This window comes from Neophocaena asiaeorientalis, unplaced genomic scaffold (genome assembly GCF_003031525.2).
Source record: "Neophocaena asiaeorientalis asiaeorientalis breed wild unplaced genomic scaffold, Neophocaena_asiaeorientalis_V1.1 scaffold761, whole genome shotgun sequence".
NCBI lineage: Eukaryota > Metazoa > Chordata > Mammalia > Artiodactyla > Phocoenidae > Neophocaena > Neophocaena asiaeorientalis.
Genome location: NW_020174818.1, coordinates 16,058 through 44,014, shown reverse-complemented (window position 1 = coordinate 44,014; position 27,957 = coordinate 16,058). Strand labels below are relative to the sequence as shown.

Genomic DNA, 27,957 nt, shown 5'->3' with positions numbered 1-27,957 from the left:
GCCCTTTGACTTACATCATCTAGCTATCTCTACTACCCTCTACCAGCTGCAGCTCCGAGGGCTGGAGGTAGAAAACCGTACAAAACGACCACAGGAATGCGTGCCAGCCCATCCTCCACCCAGCTGGTCGAGGAATATTCTGACTGGTGAGATGGGGAGGATACAAAGGAGGTGCTATTTTCTAGCGAATGCCCTGTTCGTGCGGGACATAAAGGGGCTAGAGGGTACAGTTTTCTTAAATTTATCAACGCGCTTAAAAAATATTTACTGACCACCTACTCTAGTGAGGATTAAGTTTTTGGCTCTGACTTCCGTAAGTCTTAAAAGGAGAGGGAAAGAAATCATGCATGAGCCAACTGCAATACTGTGCAAGGGGTAAGTACTACAAGAAGAGTAGGCCCTAAGGATTTTAGGAGCTCAGAATTAGAAGGGGCATTTATGGCAGTGCTGATGGCTCTTGAGCTGGGTTTTGAAAGACTTGTGGAGACATGAGACCTTATAGGGCTCAAAGAGAGGACGTGAGGGCTTCCCTGGTGGCGCAGTGGTTAAGAATCCGCCTGCTAATGCAGGGGACACGGGTTCGAGCCCTGGTCGGGGAAGATGCCACATGCCGCAGAGCAACAAAGCCTATGAGCCACAACTACTGAAGCCCATGTGACTAGAGCCCATGCTCCACACCAAGAGAAGCCACCCAATGAGAAGCCCACTCACTGCAACGAAGAGTAACCCCCGGGCTTCCCTGGTGGCGCAGTGATTAAGAATCCGCCTGCTAATGCAGGGGACACGGGTTCGAGCCCTGGTCGGGGAAGATGCCACATGCCGCAGAGCAACAAAGCCTATGAGCCACAACTACTGAAGCCCATGTGCCTAGAGCCTATGCTCCACAACAAGAGAAGCCACCCAATGAGAAGCCCACTCACTGCAACGAAGAGTAAACCCCGGGCTTCCCTGGTGGCGCAGTGGTTGAGAGTCTGCCTGCCGATGCAGGGGACACGGGTTCGTGCCCCGGTCCGGGAGGATCCCACGTGCCACGGAGCGGCTGGGCCCGTGGGCCATGGCCGCTGAGCCTGCGCGTCCGGAGCCTGTGCTCCACAACGGGAGAGGCCACAACAGTGAGAGGCCCGCGCACAGCAAAAAAAAAAAAAAAGAGTAAACCCCGCTCACCACAGCTAGAGAAAGCCCACGTGCAGCAACAAAGGCCCAACGCAGGCAAAAATAAATAAATAAATATATAAAAGGAGAGGAAAGTGAGGGGTCGGTGCCAGGAATTATGAGCATTTCCTGGCCAGAGGAGAGACTAATGGGAGAGCAACCTTGGAGGAACAGGTAGGCCCAGATTCTGGAGGGTCTTTGATACCACGCTCAGCTCTGAACTTATGGGTAGATCTTACTGATGGAAAAAATTTCCAATGCAGTTTACACCAATGAGCACAAGAGCTTAGACTTTATCCTAAGGACAATGGGGAGGCTGCAGGGCTTTAAGTGGAAGAGTAACAATCAGATATGTGTTTTAGAAAGATCAATGAAGAGAATGGATTGGGGACTGGGAGAAGGAGGGAGACCAGTTTTGGAAGTTGTTTTAGTAATGGGGAAGGATTATGGTGGCCTGAAACATGGAGAGGTAACAGGATTGAAGAAAAGGGGATGGATTCCTTAGACACTTAGGAGTTTAAAAGAACTGGCCTTGGTGACTGCTTGGACATGGGGTGAGTAGCAAAAATGAAGAATGACTTCTAAATTCCTGCCTTGGGCAAACAGAAAGGAGAGTTCTTAGGAGAGGGTCAGTTCTGGGCATGGTGAGTTTGAGGTGCCAGTGGGACATCCAAGTGGAGGTGTCCAAGAGGCAGCTGAGTATGCCTGACTGGAGTTTGCAAGATAAGTCTAAACTGGAAATTAAAATGTGCAGTCTGTTGTGCCTTATATGGCAGCCACATGAGTGGATTGATTTGTTGGGCTTGCCCAGGGAGTATGTGTAGAGTAAGAAGAGAAGAGGGCCTAGGACAGAGCCCTGAGAAGCACCTACATTTGAGGTTCTGCAAAAGTAATTGAGATGAAGTGTCCACAGTGGTTAATTAATCAGTAGTAGAACATGGTTTCCCAGAAACCACGGGAGGAAAGTGTTGAAGGCTGATGACTAATCAAGTAAAATAAGGTCTAAAAAAAATCCACTGGCTTTAGAAACAAGGAAGTGGTTGTAAAGGCAGTTTCAGTGGCGTGGTGGGAGCTGAGGTCGAATTACAGTGAGTTGAGAAGTGGGTGGGAAGGTGAGGAAGTGAAGACTACACTTTTAAGAAGTTTGGCTCTTTAAGAGGCAAAAAGAGAGAAAAAAATAGCTGGAAGGAGAGGCAGGTTTTTATTCAGATGGGAGAAATGCTGTTGGCATGGATCCAGCAAAGAGAAAAAGATAATATTATAAGGAAAAAGAGAGAACAGAGAGTGGCGCCCCCAGAAAAAGAATAAGGTAGGGCAACAGTCCCCAACCTTTTTGGCATCAGGGACCGGTTTGGTGGAAGACAATTTTTCCACGGATGGGGCAGAGGAGGGGATGGTTCAGGCGGTAACGCGAGCAGTGGGGAGCGATGGGAGCGGCAGATGAAGATTCGCTCCCTTGCCCGCCGCTCACCTCCTGCTGTGCGGCCCGGTTCCTAACAGGCCATGGACTGCTACGGGTCCGCGGCCTGGGGGTTGGGGACTCCTGAGTAGGGGATCCAAAACATTAGTGGAGAAGTTCACTTAGAGGGACATTTGCACTGTGACAGAAAGGAGGCATGTGAGATTAGTACATTAGTAGATTTGGTGGCAGGAACTTGAGAGAATTCTTGTATGGTGGTTCCTACTTTTTCTGTGGAATAGGGACATGGTATCAGCCAGGGAGAAAGGGATTGGAGATGATTTACAAGATTTGAGACCAGCAGAGAAGGATTGAAATAGCTGCAGTGGAGAATGGGAGCAAGATGACCGAGGTATCATATAGCTTTCCGGGCAGTTAGAGCCCTATTGAGGTTGGTGACCATTATTTTGTAGCAGCAGCAGTCTGCATGGTTGTGTGCTATGTACTTTTCCCCAAACAATATTCAGCCATCTACTGGTGGCTGCAGAGAGGTGAATTGAGTTGATCCAGGTTTGAATTTTATCAGGTGGATGAAATGGAAGGACAAAGGACAAGGAAGTTGAGGATCCTGGCAAAAGAGTGGTTGAGATGGTGGATCTTAGACCTAAACTGCATAAGAGAGTAAAAGTGTTATGGGCTGGAGGTCCCAATGAAGTCAGAGAACCCATATCTTGGAAACAGTTGGATGAGAGAGTTATGATAAGAAAGTGGAGTAATGAAGTTTGAGTAGTTTCAAGTGATGACAGGGTCCAGGGTATAGCCATGGTAGCAGGTGGCCAAAGTGGAATACAGAAGACAGCCAAGATGTTGACATGGCCATTGAAATCCCCCCAGATGATGGCAGGACCTGAGGAAGGAAAAGGGAAGAGGATGCTTGTGAGCCAGGTACCAGTAAAGCAGGTTGTTCTGGAGTCTGTAGATGACAGCAAGAGGAGGGGCAAAGGTCAATACAGCTGAATGGCATGACCCTAAAGTAGCAAGGGTTTTTACAAAGAGCAGGTAGAATAGGAACTGAATTGGACTTTGGTGGGGAGACATTAGCCCCTCTCCCAGTCCTGAGATCCCTTGGGTTTAAGAGTATAAGCAGCTTCCTCCAGGGTCGGCTATGCAGAAGTGGCACCCTGAGGAAGAGCCAGCTTCCGGGGCAGGCTGGAGGTGGGCAGAGCGAGTGTGGAGCCGTTAAGTGTGGAGGAGACTTTGCTGATGAGAAACAAAAGTTTTCCAGGGAAGAGTAAGAAGGTTGGGAAGGGAAGGAAGGACAGGAAATCAGGTCAAGGAAGATGAAGCATAGAGCAATGAAGAGGTGAGGAGAACGTGGGCAGAGAGACTCTGGTTGACCTAGAGAGTTACATTTTGTGGGGAGGGCATGAAGCCAGGCCTGTGGAGTGGAGCTGGGGGCAGAAGTGAGTCTGGGGAGAGGAAAAGGGGGTCCATGGGTAGAGAATGAGGGTAGGTCTGGGAAGCTGGTGACGGCAGTAGGTTTTGCAGGAAGGAGATGGGGAAAATGGTCTATGGAAACAGGATGGAGGGAATGGTGGCTGGCTGTGGGGAAGAGATGGGGCAGATGGAGTCTGTGAAGAGGGTATGAGTGGGGAGCAGAAGGAAGGGCATCTATGAGAAGAAAGTGACAAATTGTGTTGCATTTGGCCCTGAGGTGGAAGTAAAAGCCAGAACACCCTCTTTGGCTGGGCCTGAAGTTGAAAGAATGTTTCTGTCTCTGTCTCTATCTCTTCTCCCTCTCTCTCTGAATAAGGAGCTGAGAGTGAAGAGTCGGGTTGGGAGAAGGCCTCTGTCCCATTGTGCAGGTGGAACCCACAGGAACAGGAGACAGTGACTGCCTTATCTCCGAGGCCATGTGGGGACAAGGAGCCAGGCTGGCAGCCCATGCCCTGGAGGCTTCTTGCTTTTAGAAATGTGTCTTTTGATTTAGGAGGAAAAAAGCCCTCTGAGAAATTTTATTTAGAAATGAAACCTAGTGACCTTTTGATTTTTTTTTTTTTTTTTGCGGTACGCGGACCTCTCACTGTTGTGGCCTCTACCATCGCGGAGCACAGGCTCCAGACGCATAGGCTCAGCGGCCATGGCTCACGGGCCCAGCCGCTCCGCGGCATGTGGGATCTTCCCGGACCGGGGCACGAACCCGTGTCCCCTGCATTGGCAGGCAGACTCTCAACCACTGCACCACCAGGGAAGCCCTGATTTTTAATACCTCTTCTCACTTGTTGCTAAGGACCTTTGACTTAGTACAAGAGCCGAGGGTTTTGAGATTTCTGTGATTTTCGTTTCCTGGCACGAAGAAGAACCGTTTGGCTGCTATAGAAATGATTTATGGATGAGTCCAGATTTATTAATCACCTCTGAAGATGGAGAGGAAATTAAAAACAAAGAGTCCACTCTGGGCTGAAGACAAAGTAGGTTTGTCGTCCTTGCAGAAGACCTTGCCAAGGTTAGAAGGCCACAAACAAACCAATTTGGACCGAGGTTCCTAATCCAGATTTTAATTTCATGTGCTTTGATTTTTTTCAGACCATTTTCTCTCCAAGGTAAAATAATGACCATTTTAATTGGCTGCCACTTACAGAGAGTTTCCAATAAGCATGATGGCATACGTATATTTTTCTCTGGCATTCTGGGTGTGCTCTGGTTCTTACGATCAAGCTGGTGAAACTGACTTTTACTGCGTGCTGCATGCCGTGATCAGTTGACTATAAATTAAATCCTCTTTTCCAAAAGCCATTATCCATTAGTGCTAATTTGTTTGCTTCTCATTTCCACTGATCATTAGAGTCTCTGGTTGTGAGCACCAAATTGGAAATGATTTCTTTGACATTTCAAAAAATTTTCTTGAATGCCATTTGGCTGCAGCTAAAGAACATTATGGTTTGCAGAGGAACAGTTCACTCCAATTACAATTTAACTGACCATTCATGGCACTGAATCCCTGTCCTTAGTGTCCAAAGATGACACCGCTGCTGACATTGCTATTTCCTGTCAGCTGTAAAATGCCTCATAGACTATGCACTGGCCTTCTTGGATGGAGATTCTGCCACTCTGCACATGGCAGCTTTGGGAAGTTGGTAGTTTTATGGACCTACATATCATGAACATTCAGATATAACCATCTAAACGGGAGCTGGCTGATTTCTTTACTCATTCACCAGTGAGCATTTATTAAACATCTGTTTTGTGCCAGGCATTAGGCAGGCCCTGGGGACGTAGAGACAGGGAGGACCAACCCCTGCCCTTGAGGAACTCACACTCTAGTGGGAGGGACAGTGAAGTTTTACAGCATAGCAGGAGAAGAGGTGGCATAAGTGGGACCACAGACCTGAGAACCCCTAGCTGTCTTGGGGAATTGGCCAAAGGGCAAAAAGGAGGCTGGCCATTCCTGATGGCAGAGCAGGATTGAGATACAAGTGGGCCCTGGAACGGCCTGGGGAGTTGAGAAGTTGGTGTCTGCTGCAACGTGGAAGTCACTGCAGATGAGGCTAGGCTGGGGTCAAGTTTTGAAGGATCTTGTATGCCACATTGAGCTCAGACTTTATCCTCTAGGCCAGAAGGAGAAGGTTGGGGGTGAAGAAGGGAGGAAGTGTAGAAGCATGAGGGAAAGGCTTTGTTTATGTATTTGTTGGGGTTGACAGAGATCGAGCAAGTTTAAGAGGAGTCAGAGGAGATGGAGAGATTGAAGATAGAGGGGCAGAATCTAGCGCACACGAAAAGGCTGCATACCCATGTGGTAAGGTTAAGAATAGAGGGAGAGGACTTCCCTGGTGGCGCAGTGGTTAATAATACGCCTGCCAATGCAGGGGACACGGGTTCAAACCCTGGTCCAGGAAGATCCCACATGCCGCAGAGCAACTAAGCCCATGCGCCACAACTACTGAGCCTGTGCTCTAGAGCCCGTGAGCCACAACTGCTGAAGCCTGCATGCCACAACTACTGAAGCCCCCATGCCTAGAGCCAGTGCTCCGCAACAAGATAAGCCACAGCAATGAGAAGCCCGCACACAGCAACGAAGACCCAACATGGCTTAAAAAAAAAAAAGAATAGAGGGAGAAGGAGGTCCCTGGTGGCCTAGTGGTTAGGATTCCAGGCTTTCACTGCCGTGGCCCGGGTTCAATCCCTGGTCAGGGAACTGAGATCCCGCAAACCACGTGGCACAGCCCCCACCAAAAAAATGGAGGGAGAGAAGGGAGTTGCTCCGATGGACCCTGTTTTCTCTGTGAAGTAGGAAGCAAGGTTATCTGGGCGTCCTCCCTGTATCCTCCCCCTTTCATCCTCCACAGTCAGACAGTCACCAGGTCCTGTCGCTCCTTCCTATGTGGCGTTTCTACTTCTCTCCAACCCTAGTGTCATCAGCGTCTTTTGCTGAGATTATGGGAACAGCTTCCTAACTGGTGCCCTGCCTCCAGTCTTGCCCCTTTCGGATCACCTTTCTACACTACAGTCAAGATGCTATTCCTTAAACAAAGTCTTTTCTTGTCACTCTTGACTTAAAGCCCTTGACCTAAAATCCTCACGTTGCCCTCAAGGTTAAGTGCTGACCCTGCAGCAGAGTATTAAGGGCCCCTTGTTCTCTGGCCTCCACCCATTTTCCCAGCCTCGTCTCTTGCCGCTTCCCTCCTCATACTGTGCTCCAGCCACTCTGAACAATCTCAGCAATGAAAATAAGAACTAAGCTTTATTGAGGGTTTCCTATATGTTAGGCAGTTTGTTGACCCTTATGAGGGTCATAATACCTTATGAGGTATTAGTATCCCCTCTTCTCAGGTAAGAGAACTGAAGCCTGGAGAGGTTAAGTAATTTGCATAAGGTCACACAGCCGGGAGGTGGAAGATCATCCAGCTCCAGTGTCTGTGTTCCTAACCGCTACGCCACACTGCCTTCCACTCGCAATTCTTTACATATACCTTACACTCGTGCGCTTCTGAGCCTCCGCGTATTTTATTCCCTCTACCTGGAGTACAGCTTCCTCACCTCTTCACCTGGCTAGCTGCAGATGCCTTTCAGCCTGGATGGCATCTCCTCTGGAAATTTTCCATAGCAGCCCGTACCCCAACTAAGGCTGGGTTAGGTGTCCCTCGCTCACATTCCCAAAGTATCCTGTGCTTGCCCCATCCTAGCGCTTACCACACTATTGGACTTAAAATGGTTTATTTACAGGGCTCTATGCCACCCCCAAACTGCATACCCCTTGAGGGAAGGAACTCTGTTTCGTTCTCACAATTATCCCTAGAGGCCTAACCCAAGGATGGGACACACTTGTCTCTCAGTATTTGTTGACTTTCACGTTGAATGGAATTGCTGATAGTAAGGTTGGCAGTGGGGCAGAGGGAGTCCTAGTCACGTCTGAGACAATTTACGTACAATGTGACAGGCACTGGAAACTGAAAGATGGGATGGCAGGAGGCAGCAGCCAGGGATGCAGGCTGTCAAAGAGAAGATGTCAGGGTGGAGAGGCATCAGGGAAGAAAGCCTTTTGAGCAGGAGGGATGTCAGTGATTTTAGTTGTTGCAGCAACAGAACAAGTAAACAAAGGACTAAGATGTCCTCATTGACCTGGACAATTAGGAGGTTATCAGAGGCATGGCTGAATATGCAAGCAAGTGAAGGGGGAGTGCAGAGAAGCAGAATTGCAGTGGGTTGAGGAGAGACTGGTCCGTGGAGGATCAGAAAAGAGTGTGTAGACTGTTTTTAAGAAGCTTTTCTGTGAAGGGCAAAAACCAGAGAGGTGACTGCAGGGGGACAAGAGGGTGAGGTAAGTGGTTTTTGTTTTCATTTTTGCTTATTTTTGTTTTAGGATAGGCAAGAATTAAGTAAGTTAACAAGAAAAAATGCCTAATTAAAGAGAGCAGTTGAGGATCCAGGGGAAGAGGGAGTAGTGGATAGAGTGAGGGCTCTAAGGAGGCAGGATGGGTGGGTGTAGAGCTCTGGTAAAGGAGTAAAGAAGGAAAAGAGAAGGATGGGTATGGATACCATAACATGAGAAGAATGAAGAGATTGTGAGGACGTTTTTGCCTAATGGCCTATAACTTTTTTGTGAAGCCCAAGAGTAGATCTCCTGAGAACAGATGGAAGAGGTGGGAGGGTAAGGAGCTCGGAATTGTAGACTTCCCAGGCTATTCACAAAGTTTCGGCTATGGACCATGAGTGTGGATGCTGGATTGGATGGAGGTCACCAGAGTCCAGATTTTGTGCCTCTCCTACAAGCCCCAGCAGACCCTGGGATTTACCCCCATGAGAGCACTTTACACTTCTCAGTAAAATCATCTGGTTCCCTTTCTCTCTACCCCACCAGTTTGTAAGCACCTTTTTTTTTTTTTAACATCTTTATTGGAGTATAATTCCTTTACAATGGTGTGTTAGTTTCTGCTTTATAACAAAGTGAATCAGCTATACATATACATATGTCCCCATATCTCCTCCCTCTTGCGTCTCCCTCCCACCCTCCCTATCCCGCCCCTCTAGGTGGTCACAAAGCACTGAGCTGATCTCCCTGTGCTATGTGGCTGCTTCCCACTAGCTATCTATTTTACATTTGGTAGTGTATATATGTCCATGCCACTCTCTCACTTTGTCCCTGCTTACCCTTCCCCCTCCCCATGTCCACAAGTCCATTCTCTACATCTGCGTCTTTATTCCTGTCCTGCCCCTAGGTTGTTCAGAACCTTTTTTTTTTTAGATTACATACATATATATGTGTTAGCATACAGTATTTGTTTTTCTCTTTCTGACTTACTTCACTCTGTGTGACAGTCTCTAGGTCCATCCACCTCACTACAAATAACTCGTTTCTTTTTACAGCTGAGTATATATGTGCCACATCTTCTTTATCCTGTCGTCTGTTTATGGACACTTAGGTTGCTTCCATGTCCTGGCTATTGTAAACAGAGCTGCAATGAACATTGTGGTACATGACTCTTTTTGAATTATGGTTTTCTCAGCGTTGTAAGCACCTTGAGGGCAAAAAATATATTTGTTATGTTGACTGATGCCAGTCCCAGTGCTTGGCTAGGAGTGGCACCCAGGACATCTGTTTAATTAATTACTGTGTGAGATTAAGGAAATTAAAATGCTCATTATGAGCACAGTGTGTTGGATGTCAATTTAAATAACACTTGTTGAATATCCACGATGTGCCAGGGACGATGCTAGCCAAAATTACGAAGATGGAACAGGTTGATGCTGAAATTGCCTAGCAGCTTATGGGTAAACAGGAGGACTTGGGTGCAAGTGGGTATGGCAAGTAAATCAGCACTGGGGCAAGGGAGACGGGGAAGGACAGGACGCCTGACCTCAGAGGAAAAGAAATGATTGAGAAACAGTATGAGGACTTTATTATTTTTTTATGAATTTATTTATTTTTGGCTGTGTTGAGTCTTTGTTGCCGTGCACGGGCTTTCTCTAGTTGCGGCAAGCAGAGGCTACTCTTCGTTGAGGTGCATGGGCTTCTCATTGAGGTGGCTTCTCTTGTTGCGGAGCACGGGCTCTAGGCGCGCGGGCTTCAGTAGTTGTGGCTCGAGGGCTCTAGAGCGCAGGCTCAGTAGTTGTGGCACACAGGCTTAGTTGCTCCGTGGCATGTGGGATCTTCCTGGACCTGGGCTCGAATCCGTGTCGCCGGCATTGGCAGGCGGATTCTTAACCACTGCGCCACCAGGGAAGTCCCAGCAGTATGAGAACTTTAGAGAATGGTGTGTGAAGCATGGGGAAGCTGGCAGCCTCCCCTTAGTTCCTACTGGAAGCAGTGACATGGGGGGCGGGGTAGCGGGAACAGACTCATATTTAAGGTGCAGCAAAACTTAGATGGAAGACGTTCTTCGGCCTGAATGAAGAGGGGTAATGGGGAGCAACAGGAGAGTTTTAAGCAGGGAAATATGCCCGATTTGCATTTTTTAAAGAATCTCACATCACTACCTGGAGAATATAGCCAATATTTTGTAATAACTGTAAATGGAGTGTATCCTTTAAAAATTGTATAGAAAATAAAGCGCATTTTATTTTAATGATATAAAAAGAAGACTGTCGCATCACTGTGGAGATTAGGTTGGGGTAAACCCGAAGATCAGTTAGGAGGCTGTAGCAGCGATCCACGTGAGGGATGGGGGTAAACTACAACAGTGGCAGTGGAGATGAAGCTAAATAGACTGGTCTGAGAGAGATTTAGGTGGTATAATTGGCAGAACCTGGCAGCAGATTGGATGAGGAGGGCAAGGGAGAGGAATACGTCAACATAGCTCTTGAGTGACTAGGAGAGTGGTAACAGTCACTGAAATAAGAGCAACATAGGGAAAGGAGCAGGGGTGAGGGCTTGATGAATTCAGTTTGGGACTTATGGATTTGAAGAGTGTGTGAAACCTACCAAGGAAGACGTCTGTGGTCATTTAATCATATTCTCAGCCTGGGAGGGAGGCCCAGGCTGAAAATATGGATTTGGGAGTCATAAAGCCTACGAATCTAACATGAACTCTTGAAAGTGGTAGGTTTCTCCCTTTTTCCCAGTTTTCTTTCTTTAATTCTTTTAAAAACTGTACTTATTAGGTTTTAGGGTGTTGTTTTTTCAATCATCATCAAATCTTATTTTGAAGAAAAGTTGAGATGAAAATACGTATGTGGCTGTAGTCTCTTGATTAAACATGGCTGCCCCCCTGTATTTCCCCCTACCTCTCAAAACCTTGCTGACTTAACACTAAAGAAATATAAAAGGTATTAAGTTACAAAAGCTCAGAGAAGGAAGCAACAGCAGATGAAAGTCAACAGATATATGGAAATAGAAGGCAGGTGGGGGAGTGTTACCTGGCTTGAAATATCCTAAGAAGTTCCAAACCAACTGCCAACCAGGGGAGATTACCAACAAGAAGCAAATCAGTTCACCCAGCTTAATCTCCAAGACACTTAATGCCTTGGAAGCATGAGTTACTCCAGAAGGTCAGCAATGAGGTACAGGGCTAAACATGGGGGCTTGGCTGGAGTCTGTGTGCAGAGCACGGGCCCCAGAGCTCCGCTCTCAAAAGCCAAACGACTACTCTAAACTCTCTTGCTGCATAAGGAGGAACTCTGGAGGCCTCCATACTCAGGGACTTCAGGCAGGGTTTGAAGGGCAGGGATGAGATACAGGGTGGAAAACTGAGGGATGGAGGGAAGATTTACACACTACATGGTGGCAGCCCTAGTCCCTCCCCCACCCCACCCCCAGGATGCCAGCAGCCAGGTGCTTAGCACCCCTACCCTCTCATCCTCCCTGGGAAAGTAGAAAACTCTTCTCCAGAGGCCCTGAGAACCCCAGGTGGGGAAAAAAGAAAAAAAAAAAAAACCCTCCACTGACTGACATTTGTGAGTTTCTCAATGAAAAGTCTAGTTGTTGCCTGTTAAAGAAATTTTCAAAAACTGAAGGACACAGGATGGAAGGCTCAGTATAATAACTGAAAAAGACCTGCACCAAGGCATATCATCATACAATTTCAGAAAAGGTTTTCAAAGCATCAAGAGTGAAAAAACAAGCCACAGACAAAGGCACAGAAATCAGAATGATGTCAGATTTCTCAAAAGCAACCCTGGGATGCTCAATCGAGGGAAGCTTGTTCTAACGTGGAATTACACACCCAACCAATCTGACATGAGGTCAGAATACTTTCAGATTTTCAAGGACACAGAAAAAAATTCATTTCTTAGGAAGCTACTGGAGAATGTGATTCAACAAAATGAGAGAGTAAACCAAAGAGGACGACGTGGATCCAGGAAATAGGGCAATAGCGAAGACAAGCAAAAGGAAATCCCAGAACAACATTTGTACGCCAAGCTTAGCAAGCAGCCAGTCCAAACTGGAGCAGAAAGACAGAGGTCCTTGGGACAGAGTTCTCCAGGGAGAAGATGGGACTGATCAGTTAGGGTTTGAACATTCAGAAAGATCATTGCTATGTGTTTGGAATATTTGGAAGAAAACAGCTCTAGTACTTAGAAAATTAAACAATTGAAAAAAGAAACAATTATTAACTCCAGGTAAAACCAACTTGTAAGAGAAGGAAAACGTAATAGTAGTTTACAGCTTGAATGAACAGTGTTTTTTACTTGGTCAATAATGTAAACACTAACTATTGATTTAACTATAAATTGTGGAAAACTATATTGTGAGAATGAGGGGAGAAAAATGGGGGTTAGAGGGTGCAAGAGAGCTAATTCCTCAGAATTAGAAATAAATAGTGCCTAAAATTGACGAACCAAATAATAGTAATGTATTAGTTTGCTAGGGCTGCCATGACAAAGTGGCACAGACCAGATGGCTTAAACAACAGAAATTTATTATCTCACAGTTCTGTACCTCTGATAAAGGTGTCCAAGATCAAGGTGTCACAGGATTGGTTTCTTCTGAGGCCTCTCTCCTTTGCTTGCAGATGGCCACCTTCTGGTATCTTCAGATGGCCTTCCCTCTTTATGTGTCTGTGTCCTAATCTCCACTTATAAGGATACCAGTTATGTTGGATTAGGGCCCACCCCGATGACTTCATTTTAACTTAATTATCTCTTTAAAGACCCTATCTCTAAATAGAGTCACATTCTGAGGCACTGGGGATTAGGGCTTGAACATATGGATTTGTTGAATTCAGCCCATAGCAAGTAGTATAAACTCATTATTTGGACAAATAGAAGTAACACCAGAAGAAACAGCCAAAGGAGTTGAAAGTGGTTGCCTCTGGAGTGAGACTGGAGGATAGAAAAGGGGGAGGCAGGTACTATTACTCTTTTACTTTGTCAGGTGGGCAGTGGGGCGTTGAACCCAGTCTGACTCTAAATCTCATGTTCTTCCCCACTGCTACGAGATTTGGAGCTCCTCCAGGCCAGGGCAGTGCAGTGCGCCTCTTCACACCTCCCTCAGCACCTTGCACAGTGCTTTACTACGTATGTACGACTTACAGCTGTATCACTATGACTTTAAAGCTGCCATTTGTCAGTTTTCTTTTCCTGTTTAAAAAAAAAAAAAAAAGCTGATGGGGAAGACAGATCCAAAGAAACCTCGAGGGGCCATAATATGGAGCATCCAGCTGAAAGTTTCCCACCCTTGGTGTTCTAGAATCGTTGGGTGCATCTCTGATAGCACTTTGAGTTTTGATCCTAGAAACAGTCCATCCACGGCAGGGGAGGGGCACAGGCTGCTTTCCTGCTGTTGGTGGTGTATCAACCCCTCCTTCCTGGGGTCTAGAACAGCCACTCATCCCCATTTTCTTGAGTCCAGTTTGGCTGTTAAAGGTGGCCATGGCCTCTGTAAGTTATTCTCAGACTTAAGGCTGTAATGTCATTCACAATGATTGATGCCTGATCCCATGAGGGGTTTTGGTCATTTTTGCATTTCGGTTGATCCACAGTTATTCACCTGGCTGTTAAGGCTGACAGGACATTGTAGCTGGCTCCATCCCTGAGGCTACGTGGATGCCCTTCCTGGGAGCACATACCCGGTGTCCTCCGGGGAGCAGTGGAGGTTGGTGTGTATGTCTGTCTGTCTTAGCATGCCTCAATTGCTTCCTGATAAAATTCTGAGAGTTGGGCCCCATCAATATCTCAAATACATGTGAGGAAATGTTAACTTAGAATCAGTTTTAAGATGTTTCGGACTGTAAAGTCCTTTTAACTATATCTCTGGCGAAGATGTAGAAGCACTTTATGGGACTGTAAATTTCACGTTGAACAGTCTTCGTGAAATACACATCTCCCTTACACACAAGCTGTTTTCTCCATATCAATCGTGGCCCTGCAAGTAATGTTTCACAAATATTCTGTAAAGCACAGAAAACCCCATGATGATGTGAAATATGACTTTCACTTGTCTGTTAGACAAAAGAATCACACATGCCTCTCTCCCATCAGCACTAACATTTGTTATGGATAATAACACTTTCAATCACAACTATTTTTGGAAAGCGGGTTTATTTTAAACCTTCCCTCCCCCACTGAAAACACTCTCCCAAGGACACAGACTCCTACAAACCACAGCCCATTAATCTAACTATGGAATGAGAACTTTTTCTTCCCTCTAACTTTGTTTAAAAGTTGTTTTTAAGAGAGAGAGTCTAAAGGCCACAGGTACAAGATTAAGGAGCATTTTACCTTTTTGGCTGATTGGCGTAAGAGGGGCCTGGGTCTCTAAAGGCCCAGTCTCTGATGTTGTATGAGGTGAGGGCTAAGAGAGGCCATGGTTTTAGGCAGCATCTGCATATCACCTGGAGCCTGTGGTCCTTTTAGTTGCGGGCACCAGCAGAGAAGCCAAAGAGCTAAAGATTTATATTCTATATTCTTAATTCCATGACAACACAACTGGATCCTCCCTGTTCAAGTAGCAGGTGACCAGTCCTAGAGGTGTATTTTGAACGTCACTACATCCATGAGGGTGACAGAGGTTCACCCTGCCTCCAGATGATTGCTGGAAAAGCAAAACTCACAGAGTAACTACAGGCCTTGCATGGTTCTGAATACTTTGGTAACCTGTCTGTTTTCCCTCCTCTGTAGCCAACTTGAGAACTCACTGATCATGACTTCTGTCAAGGAGCAGGCAGCAATTAGCCGGCTCTTGAGTTTTCTACAGGATTGGGACAATGCTGGCAAAGTCGCAAGGAGTCACATCCTCAACAATTTCATTGAAACCAACCAAGGCAAGACTGCCCCTGAGCTGGAACAGGAGTTTTCCCAGGGAGCCAGCTTGTTCCTGGTCCGCTTGACCACCTGGCTTAGACTCACGTATCCTTTGCTGAACAGGAAAACAAACAGGCAATCTTCAAAAGAGAAAAGGAACAAAGATAGTCGAGGGAGCTCTTCTCCTGATTCTCAATCAGATTTTAGAGCAGGACATCTAGTGATCAAAATACCATCCCTGAAGTCAAGAACTCCCTCAACGTCCCATCTTCCCAGTCTATAAAGATATCCTCATTCTCACTGCTAACCTCTCTTGCTCCCATCAGAGTTGAAGTGGGTGTTCCTTGTCTAGGACTAATACTCTGTGTTGTGCTTGAATCCCCTCCCATCTCCCCAAGGACTTTATTCGTTCTCTCCTATAGCCTTCACTTCTGCCTCATTACCAGCTTTTTCATCAGCATTTATATGCTCAGATCTCTTCCACCTTAAGATTTTAATTCAGTCCTTGTCTGGAACCTGTATTCCACCTTGCTTCTGCCCTTCGTGCTGAAGCCTGTTGAAAAGGCTGTTGACCTTCCCCGCCTCCCTTTCCCCTGCACCCGCTGCAGCCTGACTTCCGTCCCCTCCACTCCACTGACGCAGGTCTTGCCAAGGTTACCAGTGCTTTTCTAATTGTGAAACCCAGTGACCACATCCTCAGGCCTTATACAGGACCTCTCAGTGGCGTTTGTCAGCCGACCATTCCCACTTCTCAAAACATTATTCCCTGAAACTAATGTAATGTTTATGTCAATTTTACCTCAATAAAAAAAGAGAGAGAGAGAGAAGGAAAGCAAAAAGAAGCACATATAGACCATATCACCACACACACACACACACACACACACACACACACACACACACTCACACACACACACTTCCTGTGGTTTCTGATACCAGTTCTCTTGGTTTTCTCCTTTCTTTCTGTCCATCCTTCTCCTCTTCAGCCATGCCTTAAATGTTGGTGTTTGCCAGCCTCCAGCCACAGCCCTCTTTTCTGCTTGCTCTCAGCTTCTTCCTAAGTGATCTAGCCACTGTCAGGATGTTAACACCACTCCAGTTTGAGGACTCTCAGATGTGTACCCCGCCCACATTTCTCTGGAATCTGAGTTCCATACCTGTTAACCCAGCTGCCACCTCCACTTGTCTCCCACAGACTCTCACGTTTCTGGCTTGGGAAACTAGGCGAATGGGACATCATTACGTGGGAAGAGAATACAAGGAAAGGAGTGAGTCTGGGGGTAGATAAGTTTGATTTGGGACATGTTGTGTTTGAGGTGCCTGTGCTCTGGAGCCCCAGAAGCAGACTTGGGGCTGAAGACAGCTTTGGTCCCCATGATGGTGATAATTTGAGTCGTGGGTGGATTTCAGGATATTCCTGCTCCGTATGCCCGTAGCACTCCATGGGTTCATCTCAGACCCTTTTCTTATGTATTTTTCTCGTTGCCTGAACCCTCTCCCCTTCCCTAAACCTCCTCTTTATTTAACTAATTTCTACTCCATTATTCAGGTCTCAATCCAAGCATCACTTTCTCAGGAAGCCCTTTTCAGAGCCCCAGACTAGCTTAGGTTCCCCTGTTAAATATACTCATGGCACTTCCTCTATTTTAATAGTCATAACATCTTGTTATTACCTGCTTAATATCTCTCTTCCCCCACTGGATTGTAAGCTCTACAAGGGCAGGAATTACATCTGTTCTACTCCTCTCTGTATTTCTAACACCTAACACGTGCCTGGCACATAATGGGTACTTAATACGTGTTTGTTGAACAACAGAATGAATGAACCAGAGACTCTAAAGCTAAGCAGAACTAAAGGCTTAGGTAAACACAGCTCTCTCTTCTTATAGTTAATCATTGATTAAATTATTAATTAGACTCAGGCCTTGAACACAGTCTGACGGGAATCCACTGAATACATCTCTGGGTTAACCCCAATATTCTCAGACATTAGTGTGCATGAAAGAGGTTTAAAATGCAGGTAACCAGTCTGCCTCCCCACCCCACCACCAGGTTTTGATTTAGTAGATTAAGGGTGGGTCCCTGGACTCTTTATTTTTCTTTTCTTTTTAAAAATTAATTTATTTATTTTATTGTTTTTTTTATTGGAATAAAATTGCTTTACAATGTTGTGTTAGTTTTCTGCTGTACAATGAAATGAATCAGCTATATGTATAGCTATATCCCCTCCCTCTTGGACCTCCCTCCCAGGCCCCCCCATCCCACCCATCTAGGTCATCACAGAGCACTGAGCTGAGCTCTTTGTGCTGTACAGCAGGTTCCCACTAGGTATCTGGGTTTTTTGTTTGTTTGTTTTGTTTTGGCTGCATTAGGTCTTCGTTGCTGCTCACGGGCTTTCTCTAGTCGCGGCGAGCAGGGCTACTCTTCATCACGGTGCACAGACTTCTCTTTGCGGTGGCTTCTGCTGCGGAACATGGGCTCTAGGTGTGCAGGCTCAGTAGTTGTGACACGCAGGCTCAGTAGTTGTGGCTCATAGGCTCTAGAGTGCAGGCTCAGTAATTGTGGCACACTGGCTTAGTTGCTCCACAGCATGTGAGATCTTCCCGGACCAGGGCTCGAACCCATGTCCCATGCATTGGCAGGCGGATTCTTAACCATTGTGCCACCAGGGAAGCCCAGCTATCTGTTTTACACATGGTAGTGTATTTATGTCAAACCTAATCTCCCAATTCATCCCACCCTCCCCTCCCCGCTCTGTGTCCTCATATCCGTTCTCTATATCTATGTCTCTCTTCCTGCCCTACAAATAGGTTCATCTGTACCACTTTTCTAGATTCCACATATATGCGTTAATATACGGTATTTGTTTTTCTCTTTCTGACTTACTTCACTCTGTATGACAGACTCTAGGTCCATCCACATCTCTACAAATGACCCAATCTTGTTCCTTTTTATGGCTGAGTAATATTCCATTGTATATATGTACCACATCTTCTTTATCCATTCATCTATCATTGGACATTTAGATTGTTTCCATATCCTGGCTATTGTAAATAGTGCTGCAATGAACATTGGGGTACATGTGTCCTTTTGACTTATGGTTTTCTCAGGGTATATGCCCAGTAGTGGGATTGCTGGGTCATATGGTAGTTCTAGTTTTAGTTTTTTAAGGAACCTCCATACTGTTCTCCATAGTGGCTGTATCAATTTAGATTCCCACCAACAGTGCAAAAGGGTTCCCTTTTCTCCACACCCTCTCCAGCATTTATTGTTTGTAGATTTTTGATGATGGCCATTCTGACCAGTGTGAGGTGATACCTCATTGTAGTTTTGATTTGCATTTCTCTAATAATTAGTGATGTTGAGCATCTTTTCATATGCCTCTTGGCCATCTGTATGTCAGGGCTCTTTAGTTTTCAAAAGAGCCCTGGGTTGACTCTGATGCCAGTGGTCCACAAGTGGTGCTTTGAAAAACATCAGGATCTACAATCTGGCTTTGTCCCCATAACTCATGACACTAACCTCACCAAAATGTTGTCACTAACTTGACAACATTTTCCACTCGACCAAAGGGTGACGTGAGTGAGGCAGTGTCAGATCCTAGCTTTATTTAAAACTTTGATATTTTATTCATTGTGTATTTTTATGTTATTTTTTCTTTTTTTAATAATGCAGGAACTATTATTTAGTTATTGAGATTTTGATGCCCCCTTAAATTTCATACCTGAGGGAATTCCCTGACAATCCAGTGGTTAGGACTCCTCGCTTTCACTGCCAAGGACCCGGGTTCAATCCCAGGTCAGGGAACTAAAATCCCACAAGCCACGCGGCCAAAAAAAAAAAAAGTTAATACCTGAAGCAAGTGAGTCACTCGCCTCACACCCTGGTCCCAGCCCTGCTTGACCACTGCCCTTTCTAAAGCTCTCCTCTCTGGACTTCCCTGGTGGTCCATTGGTTGAGACTCCACACTCCCAGTGCAGGGGGCCCAGGTTTGATCCCTGGTCTGGGAACTAGATCCTGTATCCATGCTGCAACTAAGAGTCCGCCTGCCACAACCGAGAAGTCCACATGCCGCAACTAAAAAGATCCCACGTGCAGCAACTAAAGATCCCGCATGCCGCAACGAAGATCCCATGTGCCACAACTAAGACCCGGCACAGCCAAAAAAATAAATAAATAAATATTTTTAAAAAGAAAAAGTAAAAAGAAAAAAGCTCTCCTCTTCCCTCCCTTCTCCCATCACCGTTTCTCAGTCACTGTTGCAGGGTCTTTCCTACCACCCCTTAAATATTAGTGTTTCTAAGATTTCTGTGTTCAGCCCTCTTCTTTTTAAATTTAATTTAATTTATTTATTTATTTTTGGCTGCATTGGGTCTTCGTTGCTGCGTGCGGGCTTTCTCTAGTTGCGGAGAGCTGGGGCTACTCTTCGTTGCGGTGTGAGGGCTTCTCATTGCGGTGGCTTCGCCTGTTGCGGAGCACAGGCTGTAGGGCACAAGGGCTCAGTAGTTGTGGCGCATGGGTTTAGTTGCTCCACGGCATGTGGGATCTTCCCGGACCAGGGCTCGAACCCGTGTCCCCTGCATTGGCAGGCGGATTCGTAACCACTGCACCACCAGGGAAGCCCAAGCCCTCTTCTTTTCTTACTCAATCATTGCACTTGTTAACCGAGGCATCGTATCATTCTTCTCCATGTCCTAAGTGCTAATCAGAGCACCCAACATTTAGTGGACACTCAGCCAATGTTTATTAAATGAACCACACTTTTTTTTTTTTTGGTCACACTGCGCGGCTCGTGGGATCTCAGTTCCCGACCAGAGATTGAACCCAGACCACAGCAGTGAAAGCCCAGAATCCTAACCATTAGGCCACCAGGGAACTCCCAAACCACGCTTTTAATATACAGTTGTATATTCAGTTTCTACACCTGGAATTATTCATAATTTCCTAACTTTTTGTGACTTGCAATGGAAGCATGGAGTCCCAACCACTGGACCACCAGGGAATTCAGTATCATCCCATTTTATAGATTAGAAAGATGAGCCTTGAAAAGGTTGAATAATTTACTAGCAGGTGGCAGAGATAAGGATTAAAATGGGTGGTCTGGCTCCAAAGCCCATACACCATCCAGGTGACTTCAGTGAATCCCTGCCACGGTCCCACCTCCAACACCATCTGTGTCAATAGCCCACTCCCTCCCTCTGTTTGTCTATAGGCAGGAAGGGCTGACAGTAAGAAGCAGGACTCTGAGTTAGGCTGCCTAGGTTCAAATCCCAGTTCCGTCAGTTAACCTTGGGACCATGATCAGGTCCTTAAACTGTCTGAGCTTGTTTCCTCATGAAGGAAGTGGAAATACTGATAGCACCCACTGCAGGGTGCGCTGAGGGTTAAATGAGACAATGCCAGCGAAGCAGTTAGCACAGTGCCTGGCACACAATAAATGCTTAGTACTTGTTAGCTACTGCTGATATCGTGGCAAACTTCTGGAACTAATTGCTGGAAATAATGGGCCAGAAATATGTATAATGAAATGGTTATGAAAATAAGGCTAGCCTGGGACAGAGGAAAAAGAAGGTGACGAAAGTCGGTCAGCCTTGCTGCTAGCTGAAGAAAAGAGGCACTGAGAAGGCATGGAGGCAGAAATGGGGGCTGGGGTTTCAGAGGAGCTGGGTGGTGGGCTGATAGCCTGGCCCCCAGCTAAAACGGCAACAGGCAGGGGAGCCTGGCTCCAGAGCAAACACTGTTTTTGCAGTAAAGAGCCTTTTCTAATGAGCCAATCTGTCTCTACTTCTGTTGACATCCTGGGAACCAGGGTGCAGCCGAGATAATTTGCCTCATGCACCCTCCCTCCCCAACAAAGCACCATTACCTCCAACCCATTACATTAGCCTTTGTCAGTCTTGGAAGCTCTCAGTCATCCTCCGTGAGCTGCAGTAATTTCAGCTAATTTCTTAAGTGTTCTAAGAGCCTGTGATGTGTTATGAGCCTAGTAATTGTTGACTGGTTCCTTTTCTGTTGTGGCTTGATTTCATACCTTGTATCCGAGCTGAAGCGTGCTCTGGGTGCTTTATTACAACGAAGCTTTTTGCAAAAGCTCACATTAAAAAATAACATTAAGTACTGGGGTTGTTTTAAATCAGAGTTTAATTTTTCCACCATCTCCTGTTGTTCTTATTAGGAAGACACACAATTCTTCATAAAGATAGTGACCTCCATTATAAAGCTTTGAGCAAGTACAAAATTGAGAATTAATGATGAAGCTGATTATTTTTAGAGAAGTCCAAGAATGAGGCATAAAGTAATGAACTGGGCTGAGCCCAAGGGTGCAATGGTCACGGCACAGAGAAGCCTCGGAAATTGACCCCCAGCTTTCTTCATGCACCCTCCATTCATCAGCGCCTCTTACTCTCTAGAGAGCATGTCAGAGCCAAAGTGGCTGAACTACCCCAGAAGAGCTTTCTGGAGAACCATGAACATGCCTGCCACCACCACCCATGCCCCTACCCCTTCAACCTAGTGGCCCCTCTCAGATAAAGGATACAATTCAGCTGTTGGTCATCCTGGGCCATAGGTGGTATCAGGGATCAGACACGGGATGGAAAACCACCCTGAAATTCACTCTTTAACTTGTCGTACAGCTACATGACTGGCTCACGTTTAGATAAGCTGCTCAGGTCCATTGGCATCTTCTTATCAGCTGTAAGCAGGTGAGTTCTGTTCTAGCGAAATTCTGGGGTCTCAGTTGCCTGCCTGACTCATGGTATCCTTGACATTCACACCACATGGGACCTTAGCTTCTAGTTATCAGTGGGTACCTGGTAGCCCTCAGGATGGACCCAGAGGTGGTGGCAGCTGTGGTCCTGGTCTAGTTGCTCCTCCATCCCATGTTCTCCATTGATACTTTGCTAGTCAGCACCTTCTTGGTTGTGAATTACAGAAAACCGACTCATACTGGACCAGGAAAAAGTAGAAATTATTAGACTACTAAACTGAAATGTCCAGAGAGTGGAAATCCATATTTCAGGCCTGACTATATCCAGGGGCTCAAAAAATGTCATCAGTACTTGTTCTCTCCCGCTTTTTCTCCATTTCTCAGTATTTGGTCTATCCTGCTTTTTCTCCATTACTCAGTATTTGGTCTATCCCACTTTTTCTCCATTTCTCAGTACTTGGTCTCTCCCGCTTTTCCACCATTTCTCAGTATTTGGTCTGTCCCGCTTTTTCTCCATTTCTCAGTATTTGGTCTGTCCCGCTTTTTCTCCATTTCTCAGTATTTGGTCTGTCCCGCTTTTTCTCCATTTCTCAGCTCTGTTTCCCTCTATATTCATAGGCCTCCATGTGTTGTAGTCCTCAGTACTCCAGACATGCATCCTTCTAGCTCAGTCACACCAAAAAGAGAACATGTCTTTCCCAAGCGTTCCCAAGAAAGTCCCAGGTTTTGAGCCTCATTGGACCAACTTAGGTCACATGCCTGGCCCCAAACCAATTACTGCAGCCAGAAGGATGACACACCTTCACCTGCTTACCCTCCCAAAACCACATGGCTCGTGAGTGGTGGAGGGGTGATCTCCCATGGGACAGTTGAGGTGCCCTTTCAAGAAGAAGAGACACAGATGCTGGAAATCCAAGCACAGGAAATGGCCATTGTATTTAACTTCCGCATTTCCTTCTGGAAGGAAGAATTTCCAAACTATTGTGTCACTTTACCCACAAACATTTCCTGGGTAGGAGGAGTATATGAAGAAAGGTCCTTGAGATCCCTTAGAAAGGTTAGTGTCAAGGAACTTGACAATGTCTTATTTCTACTTTTCTATCCCTCTGGACAGTAATCGATATCTCGTAGAATTTCTTGAGGTTGGAGGGGCCCTAACACTCTTGGAAATACTTGCACTGAAGGAGATCGAGGAGGAGGACAAGAAGGAATCCATCAAGCTACTTCAGGTTATCTCAAACTCTGGCAGAAAGTACAAGGAGCTCATCTGTGAAAGCTATGGTGGGTACTACGTAGAACGAGGGTGTCACTTCTCCTGTCTCCCTGGGGGCCGCCCCCAGCACTGCTAGAGGAAAACGCATCAAGGACCTGGTTGCACAGGAAGCGTTCTGTAGGGTGGACTCACTTAGCTCCTGTCTGGATCACCACCGGAAGACCCAGAGTTACGATTTTCTCGATTTATCTTTTGCTCAAATCTTTCCATGGTGGTTTTGGAAATACTTCATTTCAAGTATATCCTCTTTCGTGCATCCATTCAACAAAGATTTGTTGAGCCATTTATGAATAACTCTAGAAATAAGATTGAACTAAAATCGTTGAATATGTGTGCTAGGTATACGCTAAGGTGCTGGGAACACAAAGATGAATAAAATACAGTCCTTGTCCTCAAAGGGCTTACAGTGCCGTGAGAAAAGGAAATAACCCGGTAATTTCAGTATGTCCCACCAAGTGGTCTGCTTGAGGTGTGCACAGGAGATGCCATCCCCCACGCATCCCTCTTTAAAGCACTTCCCTCACTGCTCTTTCGTCATTTCTCCCCCATGGCCTCTCTGAACCTCGGTGTATTTATCCTAAAAAGGGACCAACACCTCCCTCTCAGTGTAGTTTCCAAGGCTAAATAAGGTAGTATTTGTCAAAAAACATTTAGTGCTGAGCGCTATCTATGTGTTAGTTATCATACAGCAATCAAAAGTGCAAGTTTTATTTGTGCATTTTGCAGAGCCATTTTAAATTTTAAAACAGATTTTGACAACATGCCTACGTTGAAACAAAATCCCCCAGCCACCTAGGCACGAGGTGAAAACAGTAGCTATGCAACATGAGAACAGAGCCTCGATTTTGCTTTGACTGGACAGGCCTGGTTAAATACATCTTAATCCTATTACCTCATATTATGTAACCTTGAGTAAGGATTATTTTCATAAACCCCTTCCAATTTAGCATTTCCTCTCTCCTTTGCTCAGGTGTACGATCCATAGCAGAATTCTTGGCAAAGTCTAAGTCAGAAGAGACCCAGGAAGAAGTGCAGGTTCTGTTGGATTCTTTGATCCACAGTAATCCCAAGTACCAGAATCAAGTGTACAAAGGTCTAATAGCTTTGCTGCCCTGTGCGTCCCCGAAAGCTCAGCAGCTGTCCCTGCAGACTCTCAGGACTGCCCAGGTGAGCCCAGGCCGCATGCTCCGGTGGTTCTGATTCCAACTCAGTCATCTGACAATTACCTTCCACAGTTGCACTCCATGCAGGCATGAGAAACAGAGCTCAGCCTCCCACTGCGTGTCTGCTGTTCTATCAGCGTTACTTCCAGGAGGCTAGGGCAGGGCAGAGAGTTCGTGTCTCCCAGCAGAGTGATTTGTCCTGTTTACTTAAGGATCAGAAAGATGTTGGCAGACTTAAAAGTGGTTGAGACAAGCAGCAAGGTTGATGAAAGGACCGTAGAAAAGATTAAAGGAGTCAGTTTGGTAGGGAAAGAATCCTGGTGCATTTGTAGGCAGCATGTAAGTGAAGAAAGAAGCCAGATCGCCGGTGCTTGGGAAAGCTCCATTTCTCTCGTTGTCTTCTGCCTTCTTCTCGGTGCCCTAGAATGCAGCAAAGTCAGCTTTGGGGCACGGTGACCACACGAAGACACCGTGTAAGGAGGCAATAGAGGCTCCAAGAGAGGTTTTGAGATGAACCATCGAAAGCTCTCAGTAGTACAGCTCCAGGAAGGGCTGGAGGCAGGGAGGCAGTTAAGAGACCAAAGAGATGATACGGCCTGAACCATGGCAGGAGAAATCGAGGTGACCAGGTTGGACAGACATTTCGGAGGCAGAGTATGGGACTTGGGACAGTAAAAGAAAAGGAGTCAAGGGCTTCCCTGGTGGTGCAGTGGTTGAGAGTCCGCCTGCCGATGCAGGGGACGCGGGTTCATGCCCCGGTCCGGGAAGATCCCACATGCCGCAGAGCAGCTGGGCCCGTGAGCCATGGCCGCTGAGCCTGTGCGTCCGGAGCCCGTGCTCAGCAACGGGAGAGGCCACAACAGTGAGAGGCCCGCGTACTGCAAAAACAAAAACAAAAAAAAGAAAAGGAGTCAAGAAGATGCCAGCTTTGGACTTAGACCACGGGGTGAGTTGTGTGCCACCAAGAGAACAGGAAAAACGGATCTGATTTAGGTTTTGGCCCAATAAACTTGATGAGCCTTGGTGGCTCCCAAGTGCCCATTCTCAGGAGAAGGCCAAGCTGGTCGCAGAAGATGTAGATGGATGACTTGTGCAAAACATACTGAACCCTGAGCTCCCCTCCTGTAGCATTTGACAGCTTTCGGGTGGCCTTTAAGTTCCCCCAGGCAATTCTGATTCCTAGCTCAATTGAGGAATCACTGCTCGGGACGTCTAGTAGAGATGCCCACAGGACAGTAGAAAATAAAAGTCTGAGGCTCCAGAGAGAGATCCGAGATGAAGATGGCAGTTTGGAGTTCATGAACAGAGAAGTGATATCCGAAAGAGTAGAAGTCAATAAGATCACCCCGGTAGAATACACCAAGTATGAAGAGAAGGAACACTGCCAGCATTTAAGAGATGAGCTGAGGAAGAAGATCAGCAAAACATCTGATTATCATTATTGTTTCCAGTTTCCATTTATTAAGTGCCTCCTACATGCCAGGCACTGTGCTCAGGGCTTGCTTACACTGTTTCCTTTAGTCTTCACAGTGGCTGATGGAGACAGGTATTATCATCCCCATTTTAAAGGTGATGCTAACAAGCCTTAGGAGGGTATTCAGTGACTTATTCAAGGCCACACACTAAGTAGAAAATATATACCAAGTGAACATTAAAATCCAACTCTAGGGCTTCCCTGGTGGCGCAGTGGTTGAGAGTCCGCCTGCCAATGCAGGGGACACGGGTTCGTGCCCCGGTCCAGGAAGATCCCATGTGCCGCAGAGCGGCTGGGCCCGTGAGCCATGGCCGCTGAGCCTGCGCGTCCGGAGCCTGTGCTCCGCAATGGAAGAGGCCACAACAGTGAGAGGCCACGTACCGCAAAAAAAAAAAAAATCCAACTCTAACTCCAGAGTCCTTTCCATATACCACTCTGCCTCCTTGAAAAAGAATGATGGCAGGGGGTGGTGGTGGTGGTGGGATGAATTGGGAGATTGGGATTGACATGTATACACTGATGTGTATAAAATGGATGACTAATAAGAAAAAATAAATAAATAAAAAAGAAAAAGAATGATAAGCCATAAAAGGAGAAGAGGAAAACACAGGGCTGTGAAAAGTAAGGGAAAAGAGTTTCAAGAAGAAGGACATGGACTTCCCTGGTGGCACAGTGGTTAAGAATCCACCTGCCAATGCAGGGAACATGGGTTCAATCCCTGGTCCGGGAAGATCCCACATGCCGCGGAGCAACTAAGCCCTTGCACCACAACTACTGAAGCCCTGGCACCTAGAGCCTGTGCTCCCCAACAAGAGAAGCCACCACAATGAGTAGGCCCTACTGTCCACAACTAGAGAAAGCCCACGCACAGCAACGAAGACCCAACACAGCCAAAAATTAATTAATTAATTAATTTTTAAAAAATCGAAGAAGAAGGACATGATCAGTTGGCTCAAATACAGCAGAGAGATTCAGTGCAGGTAGAACAGAAAGCTGAGCTCAGCAGGAAAAGTTTTGGTGAATTAGGGGACTGTCCGATGGCAGGAAAAATTAAATTACAGCCACCTGTCAAAGGATGCATGGAGGATGAAGAAGTAGCTTCCTTTGGGAAGCTTAGGTGTAAAGGGGGAAAGAGCAGTAGCAAGAGGAGACAGAGTTGAAGGACGGTTGCTTTCAATCTGGGTGATCTTGAGAATGTTTAATGCCAAAAGACAGGAACCAGTGCACGGGTAGAAGACACAGACAGGAGGGTTGCCTGATTAGGTGAGATCCTGAGAGAGAGAAGATTTAGGATTTTGGATGAGTTCCACTCTCTCCAGCCTGTGACTGTCTTCCCTGCAGCCAAGATAGCCGACTTATCCCTGCACCTCTAGCAGTGGCCAGCTAGCCTCCACCGAGTGCCTCCTGAGCCAGAGGGTTCAGTGGCAACCTCGGCAGAGTCTCTGGAGATTCCTGGCTGCCCATCTCCGCCCCTCCTCTCCAGAAGAAATTAACTTCAGGCTTCCCTGCTGGCGCAGTGGTTGGGAATCTGCCTGCCAAATGCAGGGGACACGGGTTCGATCCCTGGTCCTGGAGGATCCCGCGTGCCACAACTGCTGGGCCTGCGCGCCTGGAGCCCGTGCTCCGCAGCTGGGGAGGCCACCACAGTGGGAGGCCTGTGCACCGCGGTGAGGAGTGGCCCCCGCTCGCCGCAACTAGAGAGGACCCACGCGCAGCAACGAAGACCCAACGCTGGCAAACTAATTAATTAATTTTTAAAAAGAGAGAGAGAGTTCTCCCTCCTTACTAGTATGCAAAAAATTGACTATAATGTTAAAAAAAAAAAAGAAAGAAAGAAAGAAACTAACCTCTCGGGTGCGGGGTCAGGGCCCAGTGACTCACTGCTGCCCCCCTCTCCCCATTCAGCTAAGGCTGCCCGGCTGTTTGGAAGTCAGCTTTTCACTTCTCCCAGGTGGACTAGACGGAAAGGAAAGAGTAACCACCTTGTCCTGCTGTCTTTCTTGCCAGTCGATCATCGGGACGACACACCCCGGCATTGTGGACAGCGTGCTGAAGGTGCTACGCACTATGCACCTGGAAGTCCAGTATGAAGGTAGGGGAGGCGGCCGG

At 46.6% G+C, this 27,957-nt stretch overlaps 1 protein-coding gene across 1 annotated transcript; it reads left to right on the top strand.

The window, feature by feature from the left end:
* Positions 1-27: 27 nt before the first annotated feature.
* Positions 28-27,940, top strand: ARMH1 (armadillo like helical domain containing 1; the record flags this gene model as incomplete). The annotated part of the gene is made up of 7 exons (XM_024760397.1): positions 28-146; positions 13,969-14,081; positions 15,107-15,334; positions 21,865-21,933; positions 23,053-23,219; positions 24,182-24,378; positions 27,856-27,940. Coding segments are annotated over exons 3-7 (724 nt in total), but the record flags the coding sequence as incomplete, so codon positions are not given.
* Between the last annotated feature and the right edge of the window lie 17 nt (positions 27,941-27,957).